General features: G+C 45.8%; 1 protein-coding gene across 4 annotated transcripts in view; it reads left to right on the top strand.

Annotated features, from left to right (window-relative positions):
- Positions 1–12,228, top strand: part of USP12 (ubiquitin specific peptidase 12) — a 104,267-nt gene that overhangs the window by 82,437 nt on the left and 9,602 nt on the right. For all 4 annotated transcript variants that reach the window (XM_058689175.1, XM_058689191.1, XM_058689184.1 and 1 more), the window contains 2 exons: positions 1,108–1,184; positions 1,302–1,385. In XM_058689175.1, the coding sequence (XP_058545158.1) occupies positions 1,108–1,184; positions 1,302–1,385 (161 nt within the window). The remainder of the gene's footprint in view (positions 1–1,107; positions 1,185–1,301; positions 1,386–12,228) is intronic.

Here is a 12,228-nt window from a genome sequence, read left to right on the forward strand (position 1 = left end):
GATGGAAATGTAAAATGAAGACCGCCGAGGCAGCGCCTGAGAACCCGCAGACCTCGTTTTGACAAACACCAGGCTCTTAAATCTTCACTCCTTTTTGGCCTGCACGTAAAGCCGCGTGTTAGCCTGTCTCTGCCACGCCACCCTTCCTCCAAAACGGAGCTGATTCTTTTTCCTTAAGCACCTCACGTTCCCTTTCCTCTCTCTCTGCCATCTTCCTTATTGTTTCTTGTTCACTGAATCTCTCGTGACCCAGATCACTTATCTCATGGTGTCACTGTACCTTGTGTACACGGTAAAAACGTACTCCTGTTGGCATAAGGGCATAGTAGATGCGGCTCTAAATCCGTACAGCTACACGATGTATCACAAGTTACTGATGCCGAGCTCCTGAAACAGGTGCGCCGTTGAAGCAGGAGAGCACTTACCCCCCGGGGGTACGGCCGTGGTGGGTGCGAGGCTCGGCCAGAGCCCTGTTGTACGCTCACCCCGGGCGGAGAGTCATCGAAGGAAAGAGCTAGGAAAAGTGACAGTCTGCAGTTCCACCCTAATCCTGTTCAAACGAATAAGCACTGATTTTTTTTATCAGATGATTTTACCCATAATTCAAACAGAACCTTACGTTAGGTTTTTTTAGGGAAGAATTAGAAAAGGTCATCGGTGAAGATGGTAATTTGGCATTTTAGGCTATAATTATTTCCTTGAATGATAAAACAACACGGGCATCAGGCCCTTGCCAAGCATCCTCATTCCGTCTTGGCCTGTGTGTGCGTGCGTGCGTGTGTTTTAAGTATCAGTGTATATGGGCAGTTTGTTTCGTGCTTGACAATAATACCGAGATTCAGGAAAGTGATGGGATTTGACATCCTAGCCTCTGCCAGTAAGGGAATCGGTCCCAGGTGTACTTTGCTGTTTAACCTGTCCACATGATGAGGGTCGTTTACTCAGTGTCCCGTTGGATAATCCAGATCAAGGAGATTTCTTGTGAATTTGGGGGGAAAAAGAATTCTTCATATACCTACTACTAATAGAATGAATTTAATTCTATCATTTCAGAGCAGTGATTTACTGATATTTTAAAAAATCAAAGGTAATTCCCTGTTTTTCCAGATAAGCAGCAAAGATGAAGATTTTTTAGACCTTTCTGTTGACGTGGAACAAAACACATCGATCACTCACTGCTTAAGGTAATTGTAGATGTATCTGTGTTGAAATTCAATGAATGTCTTTGGTTTAGAATATTTTGAAACAAACACACAGTTTTCCGGTATAGACAAAATAAATTTATTTTGAATTTTACACAGGGGTTTTAGCAACACAGAAACTCTGTGCAGTGAATACAAATATTACTGTGAAGAATGTCGCAGCAAACAGGAGGCACACAAACGGTAATTTAGAGTTTTTAAACTGTTTTAGTGATTGCTCTGGCAATGGATGTTATCGATGGGCTTTTCTAGCTGAAAGGGATGTGTGAAAATTTACACTAAAACTTTTGAATGTTATCGTTGAGTAATGAAGACGCATTAACTTCTTACCAGATCAACAGTATCCCACTCTCCACCCTCAGGCCACTTTCTACACTTGTTTAACAATCCTAAACCAGTACGGTTAAAATATTTGACTTTGAGGCTTTGCTGCCTGTGTAGCTTTTTCCTTGGTGGGGAGAGGTAGGGGGAGCTGTACCCGAGTTTCTGCTCTTCCCACATAGGATGTTGTACCTTCTCTTCTTTGGGATTCGGTATCAGGGAATGGAGTTGTCGTCATCATTCTCGTTACCTTACTTCTTACGTTGAAACAACCTCAGAGTCAAAGAAAAGCTGTATGAACCGTACCAAGAATGCCATTTTACCCGAAATCGTTTGAAAATAAGGTCCTGGTGTGATGTCCCACGATCCTGGACACTTGAGTAGCCATTTCCTACCAACAAGGAAGTTTTCCCATGGCCGTATTCACCCACACGGGGAAAGTCACGCTGGCACGCCACTGTTCTCGTAGACCTTATTTTATGAGTGCAGATGTCCCGGTAATGTCCTCTATGGAAAAAAGGATCCAGGCCAGAAACATACATTACATTTAGTATTTGTGTCTCTTTAGTCTCTACATTTGGAACAGTTCTTTGGTCTCTTGTTGACTTTAAAAATCTTGAGAGTTTTGAAGATTGCCGATTCGTTATGTTATAGACCGCCCTCTTTGGGGTCATCTCGTGTTTTCTTAGGATTAGGTTCAGGTTATGTATTCTGGGTGGGAGTCTCCCAGAAGTGAAGCTCTCTTCTTCCCATTGTATCCTCTTAAGTGACACATGGTGTGTGGGGGTCCCTAAGACCACTCCTGACACTCACTAGAAGGACTCACAGGACTCCGTGTATGTAGTCATGCTCAGAGCTGAGACTTATTACAGGGAAAGGTGACAAAGCACGTCAGCAAAGCAGAAAACCAGGTGAGCTTCCGGGAGTCCAGTCCCATGGAGTCACGTGGGCGTACTTCACTCCTGTAGCGTTGAATGTGACGTGGGAAAAGTGTTTTCTGCTAGGGAGGCTCATTATAGACTCAGTGTCCAGTGTTTTAAACCGAAGGCTAGGCGCCGTCTGCCCAGCATGTACCAAAATTCCAGACTCTCAGAAGGAGAACAGGTGTTGAGCATAAGCCATATTGTTTGTTCAAACAATTTAGGCGTGTTGAGACACGCTTATCATTTAGGGACACTCCTCAAATCCAAATTCTCATATATTAACCAAGGATCACCCTTATAAGCAGACCTTTCTAATAGAAGTGGTTTTTTTAAGCGTTTATTTATTATTGAGAGACAGGAGGGTGACAGAGTGTGAGCAGGGGAGGGGCAGAGAGAGAGGGAGACACAGAATCCGAAGCAGGCTCCAGGCTCTGAGCTGTCAGCACAGAGCCCGACGCGGGGCTCGAACCCGCAAACCGCGAGATCATGACTTGAGCCGGAGTGGGACACTTAACCAACTGAACCACCCAGGGGCCCCACAAGCAGACCTTTGTAAAGACAGTCTGAGGCCTGCTAGGTTAACCCTTTGCTGCACATCCCATTACTGGTGCTGTTACTTTTGAGCACTTGATTAAGGGGATGTCTCCCAGAGTTCTTCACTCTTACGCTGTGCTTTTGCTCATGTATAATTCATAAGTATTTTGTGTGGAGGTTATTTTTAGATTGTAAATACACCCATTCCTCATCAGACTTCTAGTATTTTTCATTTTCTAAATCTCAGTTTGGACTCCAGGTTTTTGTTTGTTTGTTTGTTTTTTTCAGCGGGTTATGATCCGTTGCCATTCTTACTTTTTTTATGTGCAGATGATCCCCGATTTGGCCAGCGGGAACCCCTTCAAGCTGGTGCCTGTGTCTTTATGACATGTCCCCTCATCCTTGAGTGTTTCTTTACTTTCTGGCACCACAAGATACTCCTGGCCCATTTTCTCATTTTGTACTTGCCTTGCCCCCACTCTGGTCCAGCCATTTCCCCAGAGAGACCTGGTTCCTTTGAGGAGGAGAATGATGTTTAGAAAGCAAGACTTTGATAGAGGTGTGCTCCCTGCTATCGGGATGTTTCTGTTCTCGAGCCCCCTGGGTGAGCAGAGCTGGAGGGTGGGGGTATATGCTCACATCTATACCTGTTTATCTTGCCTGTTGATCTTTCCGTATTAAAAAACCATAAGTTCCCAATTAAATTCCCAATTTCACATCTATATCTGTGTATCTTGACTGTTGATCTTTCCGTATTGAAAAACCATAAGTTCCCAATTAAATTCCCAATTTCACATCTCTACCTGTGTATCTTGCCTGTTGATCTTTCCATATTGAAAAACCATGAATTCACAATTAAATCCCCAATTTCAGCCAACACCATAGGGTCCATTCTAGTTTTCTCCTTTTTCATATTTGTGGTTTCCTTCTCTGAAAGTAAAAATTGGCTCCCGTTATCTTTCTGTATTTATTTAATTGTTCAGTGACCCTGTAGGTAACCGGTCTTCTCCCTCCACCCCCACCATGCACAGATGTCATACAGACATGCTCTTTGCTCTTTGCTTGGGTTTCCCCTCTCCCCTGACGGCACAGCCGTCTACCTAGTATGGCCCCACCTGACGGTTGAACTGAAATGTTCATGAAAAGAAGAACTTAGGTTTTTTAAATGATTATGTTTTTGTTTTTATTTTGGACACAGATACATTTATTAGGAAGGGAGGGAGGGGTTTTAGGTAGTGGACACAGGTAATCAAAGCAGATGACTCATTGTTCTCTTCTGTTAGTGAAGATGATTGGGGTGGGTACCTCACAAAAGTTTGGGAGAGGACGTATCAGATTAATCCTGAAAGTGTAGAAGGTGTCTAAGACTGTTGGTTAAGGAAGACAGAGTCAAGGACTAAATGTAACTAAGAGGAATCCGACTCGCGAACTTCTTTGGCCACATGGAGGAAGGCGTATCTGTGAGCCTCGCTGGTCTTTGTACAGAATGACAACTAGCCATATACGTGAGTAATTAAAGGTGGTTTACAAACTCAAGCTGTTTGTTTTGCAGACATCCACGAGATTTTAATATATCATTTAGTATGAGGTTTTTTGTTAATATACATGGGGAATATATATATATATATATATACGTATATATACATATATATACGTATATATATGTATATATATATATGCTCTGTAAAGAAATTAGAAAATATAGATAAGTATACATCAATTAAGAATCATTATGAAAGCGCTGTTAACATTTTTGTGTATCCTGGATTTTTGAAGGGTGTCTGTATGCACACATGTAATTCTGGCAATGGAATCAAATTTTTATATGCAGTTTTGTAGCTTTTTTCACTTAATAAATGACAAGCATGTCACTGAAAGTATATTTTTACATCATTCTGAAGAGGTGCTCCATAGACTTTTTGTATGGGCGTACCATAATATACCATAATCTGTGAACTGTGTTCACAGCTAAATCGAATAGCTTAGATTGTTCCCTTTTTTTTTTTTTTTTTAAACTGTTACATTGCTTTGGTGAACATGCATATTTTGTATGTATATGCCCACCAACAGACACATTTTCACACAGTTTTTAGAGTATTTCTGTAGGATAAGTTGCACGTTAGTTTACGGGAAGACAGCAATACAGAAATTATCTGTTTTCTACTAGGATCTAGCGTCAGCCCTTCTGGTAACTTGCGTTGTAATATTGAGCAAGTCTCATTTAATCTTTTTGGGTCTCACTTGCATTAGTTGACATCTGCCAGCTCTGAAAGTCCACAGTTTGTAGTCTCGGAATAAGAGAGTAAGATTGTGTTGGATATACAGATCATAGTTCTTATTAAAGAAACAGAAACCAGTTTGACTTCAAAAGGTTTCAGTCTGGATGAAGTACAAAAACCACGGGATCGTCTCAGTGGACACAGAAGAAGCATTTGAGAAAATTCAACACCCGTCCATGATAAAAACACTCAGCAAACTAGGGATAGAAGGAACATACCTCAACATAATAAAGACCATCTATAACAAGCCCACAGCTAACATCAGACCCAGTGGTTAAAAAAATAAGAGCTTTTTCTCTAGGATCAGGAACAAGACAAGGATGCCTAGTCTTGCCATTATTCAGCATAGTATTAGAAATCCGAGCCCAGGCAGTTAGGCAAAAAAGAAGAAAAAGAAATAAAAGGCATCCAAAAGGGAAAGGAAGAAGTCAGATTATCTCTGTTCACAGATAACGATCTTATTGACAGAAAACCCTAAAGATGAAACGACCACAAGAAAAAAAACCTTGTTAGAACTAATCAATTCAGCAGACCTGCAGATACGAAATCAACACGCAAAAATCGGTTGCATTTCTGGGCACTGACTGAACAATCCGAAAAGAAAATTAACAAAAGAATCCCATTTACAGTAGCATCAAAGGGAATAAAATACTTAGAAATGGACTTAACGATGGGGGCTAAAGACTTGCACCCTGAAAACTATAAAATGGTACTGAAAAATTAAAGAAGATATGTACAAATAAATGGAAAGATATCTTGCGTTTATGCATTGGAAGACTTAATACTGTTAAAATGGTCATACTACCTAGAAGAGTCTACAGATTCAGTTTAACCTCTATCAAAATCTCCATAGCAGTTTTTGATGAAATAGGGGAAAAAAACACCCAAGATTCATAGGAGAAATCTTGAAGGACTCTTAAAGCCAAAACAGTCTTTAAAGAAAAACAAAGCTGGAGGCCTCACACTTCCTGACTTCAAAACCTATTACAAAGCTACAGGAATTAAAACGGCATGGACCGGGATAAAGGCAGACCTATAGATCAATGCAAAAGAGTAGGGAGCCCAGAAATAAACCCTCACTCGCATGGTCGGGTGATCTACAAGTGCGCCAAGGCCGCACGATACAAAAATAGGGAAAGTACAGTCTCTTCACCCGATGTTTTGGGACCACTGGATATCCATGTGCAAAACCTTGCCTTATACCATGTACAAAACTTAATTGAAAATGGATGAAAGACCTAAACATACGACCTGAAACTGTAAAACCCCTAGAATAACGGAGAGTCTTCATGACCTTGGATATGGCCATGATTTCTCAAATATGACACCAAAAAGCACAAGCAACAAAGGCAAAAGTAGACAGATGGGACTCTGTCAAACTGAAAAATGTACGCGTAACATAGGGAGACGATAAATGGAGTGAAAAGGCATGAGTGGGAGAAAATATTTGAAAACCAATACAAGAGGTGACAAGAGGTGAATAACCCAAAATATATCGAGAACTCGTACGGCTCAGCGACAAAAACCAGGCAAAGAACTTGAGTAAACATTTCTGCAAAGAAGATAAACAAATGGCCGCCAAGCATATGAGAAGATACTCAACTAAAGCTAACCGTCGGGAAAAGGCACATCGGAACTGCAGTGAGGTACCCTTCCGCACCAGTTAGGGTGGCCATTATTGGAAGGTGAGAAGGTAAGTGTGGCGACGACGTGGAGAAACTGGTGCCTCGTCCAGTGTCGGTGAGACTATAACCTGGCATGGCTCCTATGGAAACCAGTGTGGAGGTGCCTCAAAATACTGGAAGTAGAGCTACCTCAGGGTCTCGCGTTCCTTCTTCGAGGTATGTATCCACAAGGGTTGAAAACGGTGTCAGAAGAGATGTGTGTGCTCCTGTGTTTGTTGCTGCTTCGTTCACAATAACCAACAGGAGGAAACCGCTTAGATGTCCATCTGCAGAGGAGCGGATAAAGAAAATGTGGGGTGAACGTAAAATGGGGTATCGTTCAGCCTCAGCAAGGAAGGAAACCTTGGCACCTGAAACATAGACGAGTCTTGAGCGTATCATGTTAAGTAGGCCGGTCACAAAAAGGCAAATTCTGTAGGATTCGAGGGATCTGGGGAATCTAGAGTAGTGACATTCTGAGAGACAAAATAAAATGGTGCTTGTCCGGGTCCGCGGGGAGGGAAGGGGAGGAGTTATTCAGCGGGTGTAGACTTTCAGTTTGCAAAATGAAAATCGGGCGATTTTCCCCACAGTTCTGGAGATCTGTGGCACCACTGTGTGCTTATAGGCAGCACTGCCATACTCTCTGTTTAAAAGGGGTGAAAATGCTGGAGTTCATATGTTCTTTACCACAATAGAAAAATGCATGCGATTTGGCTTTCATTCGGAATCTGTGTTTGTATTAACGTAAAGACAGTGTCTTCTTTGCAACCAGCCCGTCTTGGAACAACGTCAAAGAACGACTTCTGGAAATGGTGCCCTAGAATAAGTATTCCGTGATCAAATGAATTGGCTATGTAGTAAAATTTCCTCTTCATTGTTTATTCATGCTTCATACTGTGGACTCTGAGAAGACCCACACAATAGAAGGAATTTATCTTTTGATCTCTCATACGGAATTTGTCCGCACATTGACTCCTTTCACGTAGCACCCCTGTATAGCGCAGTCCGGGAAAAATACGAGGTTGGTAAATGTGGATGAAGCAGTCCTGAGCTGTCACCCAGTGGGAGGAAAAAAGCATAGGGTAGGAGCAAGGTGATGAAGCCGGGGAACCGGACCGAGAGGATTTGAGGGCTTATGGCGTTGTTTTAGGTGCTGTTTTCCTGTCCTCTGGGCTGGGAGTGCCGCTTGGGATTTTAAGGAGCACTCGCCTGTCACTCGCCTCTCCCTGAGAGCGGGATCTGATGACGAGTGACAGTGGAAAGCTGAGCCAGCCTGACCGGCTCTCCACTACACACCCCTCCTCGCTCCCCTCCCTGTACTCTCTCCCCTCCCTGTACTCTCTCCCCTCCCTGTACTCTCTCCCCTCCCTGTACTCTCTCTCCCTTTAGGCCACGTTCAGCCGAGCCCGCCTCCGGGCCCACCGCTGTCCGCGGGCAGCGTTGAGGACGACTCACGCAGTGCCCAGGTGACTCAGCATCTAGTTGTTGTGGCCGCTGCCTGTCTCTGTCCAGCCTGATCTAGTGGTAACTGAGGTTCTTCCTGTTCCTGAGGCCAAGTTCTTCCCTTCTGCTCGGTTTCCCTAGCTAGATGCATATCGTTTTCCTGCGTGTGCAGGTTCTCGTCACGGTTAGTATCACGTCGGGAGTAGTCAGCCCTCTCACACACACCCTGTCTCCGTCTGCTGAGACTGCCGTAACAAAACCCCGTAGACTGGGCGGATTATCAATAGCAGAAATCTATCGATTCGTTCGCACTCTGGAAGCTGGCGGTCCAGAATCGAGGCACCAGCATGTCGTGTTCCGGTGAGAGCCCTCTTCGTGGTCCCCAGCAGGTGCCTTCCTGCCTGGTGGAAGGACTCCCGCAAGCTCTCTAGGGTCTTTCATAAAGACACTAATCCCATCTGTGAAGGCTCCACCCTCATGATGTAAGCACCTCCCGGAGGCCCCACCTCCTCCCACCTCCTAGAACCGCACGGCGGGTAGTAGGTTTTGAACATGAGTTTTGGGGGGATACAGGCATTCAGACCGTGGCACCCCCTCCCCCATTGGGATCCTCCTGAATCTGACCCGTGTGTCTGGTTGCCTCGGTCCTTCTGTCTTTTGACGGGTCGATGCTGTCCGGATGCGCGCCTGGTAGCATCCCCAGGTAGCGATCAGGACTCCCCCCCCCCCCCCCCCCCCCGGCCGTGGCACTGGATCTGCCCTGTCCCCAGACCTGCCTTCGTGGATGACACCCACTGGAGTCAGGCTCCGTCGGGTCCAGCTCTCCTCTCAGTGCTTCCCACTCAGTCTGGTGTCTTCCTCGCGCGCAGCCATAACTTCCGTTTCCCTGTCACACTCAGCCTGACCTTCCCCAGTTAGGCCTCGTTGACATGACAGTCCACGAGAAGGTGGAATTTTCTGTCTGTACGATGACGAAACTCTTCTGCGTGGTCAAGACTCCTCTGCCAACAGAATTCCATTAAGTTCTTATGTGCTTGTGCTGATGGCATGTTAAAGTTGTCTGGGGTAGACTTTGCATATTAGTGCCCTCTGGCCCGCAGTATGTGTGGACCTCTTTGCTTGGCTCCCGCCGTTTACACAAATGGGAAATTTTCCTTTAAAAAATGGTTTCTGGCCATTCTTGTGGAATCTCCAGGCAGCAGACAGCTCTAGAATATGGAACTCGCCTTCGTGGCGCACCCCCCGCCCCTTGCCTGCAGCAGAGTGGCCGGTATTCTAGTCCGGGAGTGGCCTCAGGGCCCATTCTCCGCCACCCCCCACTCCTTTGGGGCACTTTCACGCTGGCTCTTCTTCAGAGGACTCCTCTGGGGCTGGGGCTACCGCGGAAGGAAGCTTCTGGGAATTTCTTTAACCTGTGACCTATGACCAGCAGGGGGAGAAGAGAGTGTGAAAGCCCAGTCACCTCTCCACGGTCCAGAGAAATCTGCAGGGAGATTCAGAGTCCAGGCAGGGTTTCCCCGAGGGACCAAGCTGGAGCTGCTCTCTGTGGGCTTCTTCCTGAGACTGAACCCTCAGCTGGCTTCCTCCTCTTCCCTCTCGGCTTTGCTCACTCGGCCCCCAGAGCAGCGCTCTGATAAATCTCGGGCACACGACTTCTTTCGTCAGGGTCTGCTCGCTGGGTCATGGGGCCCCAGGTTGAGAAGATGTGCCCGCCACCCCTTCTGACGGTGGCTGCTGTAGGCATTGACTTTGTAACCTGGTGTATGACGAGGGCGGTACATTTTTGCTAAGAAAATAGTATCTGCAGTCCGCTCATTCCTGGTCCAGAATACTCTGATTAGGTTGGAAGGGGATGTGCTTGTTTTTCAAAATCACATCGTTGGTAAGCATCGTTTTTCTGCGGAGATCTAAAATTTCCGGAAAACTGAAGTTGGGCTGAGGACGCTTTTCTTCCGGAGGAGAAATGGGCTCTAATTAATATTTTAAAATGCTCCTTACAAATTTATGATTACTTTGTTAACTCAGGGACATAAAGGAATCTTTCCATTTTTGCAGTTACTGGTCTTTATTTACAAAGAACCTGAGGAAAAAAACGTCAGCGTTTCATTTAGGAGAACTATAATATCATCGCCAAGGGAGGTTTATATGTTGCCGGATTCAGTCTGCTAATGTTCTGTTGATTTTCACATCTTTGAGATACCGTGAGGGATATTATTGGTCTGGGATTTTCTTGTAATACCGTTGTCAGGTTTTGGTACCGGCTTTCAGCTGGCCTCAGAAATGAGTTGGTGATCATTCCCTCTTTTACGAAGAAGTTTCTGTAAGACAGGTACAGGCACACCTCATTTTATTGTGCCCTGCTTATTGTGTTGTACTTCGCTGCGTTTTTTTTTTTTTTTAACATACTGAAGGTTTATGGCGTCCTTGCGTCGAGCAAGTCTATTGAGGCCCTTTTTCCAACAGCATTTGCTCACTTTGTGTCTCTGTGTCATATTTTGGCAATTCCCACCAAATTTCCCGCTTTCTCGTTATTATCACATTTCGTATAATGACCCGTGCTCTCCGATGTCACTGGTGTAATGTTTGGGGGTAGCACAAACCACTCCCTCACAAGATGGTGAGCTTCCTCGATGAGAGTTGTATGTCCTCTGAGTGCTCTACCGTCCGTTCCCCCCCTGCCCCCCGCCCCGGCCCCCTTTCCCTCTCCTCTGGCTGCTCTAGTCTCTGAGACACAACAAGATTGAAACTAGGCCCATTAGTAACCCTGCAGTGACCCCTCCGTGCGCCAGTGAAAGCAGAAATCCCACGTCTCTCACTTTGAATCAAAAGCTAGAAATGGTGAAGCTTAGTGAGGAAGGGCACGTTGACGGCTGAGACAGACTGAAAGCTGGGTCCTTTGTGCCGGACTCCAGCCACGTTGCAAGTGCCGAGGGAACGTTCGTGAAGGACGTGAAGAGTGCTTTTCCGGCGCACGCACGAGTGACAAGAAAGCGAAGCAGCCTTATTTCCGACGCGGAGAAGGTGCGAGTGGTCTGGACAGAACAGCAGACCGGCCACAACATTCCCTTGAGCCAAAGTCTGACCCAGAGCGAGCCCTCAAAACTCTCTTCAACTTTCTGAAGGCGGAGAGAGGCGAGGAAGCTGCAAGAGAAAAATTGGAAGCTGCGGGGGGCGGGTTGAGGAAAGAAGCCGTCTCTGTGACGTGGAAGTAAAGGCAGAGCCGCCGGTGCTAATGCAGAAGCTACGGCAAGTTCCCCGGAAGGTCTGGCTAAGATCGTTCACGAAGGTGGTTGGTGTAGACAGAACAGCCGTCTGTGGAAGACGATGCGTGCCATCAAGGACTCGCACACCTAGAGGGAAGTCCGTGCCTGCCTTCGGAGCTCCAAAGGACAGGGCTCTCTTGTTAGGGGCTAACGCAGCTGGTGACCTGAAACTGATGCTCACTGGCCATTCTGAAAATGCTGGGGCCCTCCAGAATTACGCTGAATCCGCTCTGCTCTATAAATGGAACAACAAGGCCTGGATGACAGCACACCTGTTTACAACATGGTTCACTGAATATTTGAGGCCCACCGTTGAGACCTTCTGCCCGGGGAAAAGGCAGAAAAAAAAGATTCCTTTCAAATTTTGCTCTTCATCCATTGATCATGCTGCCTGGTCACCCAAGAGCTCTGATGGAGATTGTGCCCTGAGATGAATGTTTTCGTGCCTTTTTGACAAGCGTCCATTCCACAGCCCGTGGATCAAGGAGTCATTCTGACTTTCTTATTTTTTAAGAAATACCATTTCGGGGCGCCTGGGTGGCGCAGTCGGTTGGGCGTCCAACTTCAGCCAGGTCACGATCTCGCGGTCCGTGAGT

The sequence above is a fragment of the Neofelis nebulosa genome, chromosome 1 (assembly GCF_028018385.1).
Source record: "Neofelis nebulosa isolate mNeoNeb1 chromosome 1, mNeoNeb1.pri, whole genome shotgun sequence".
NCBI classification, from domain to species: domain Eukaryota; kingdom Metazoa; phylum Chordata; class Mammalia; order Carnivora; family Felidae; genus Neofelis; species Neofelis nebulosa.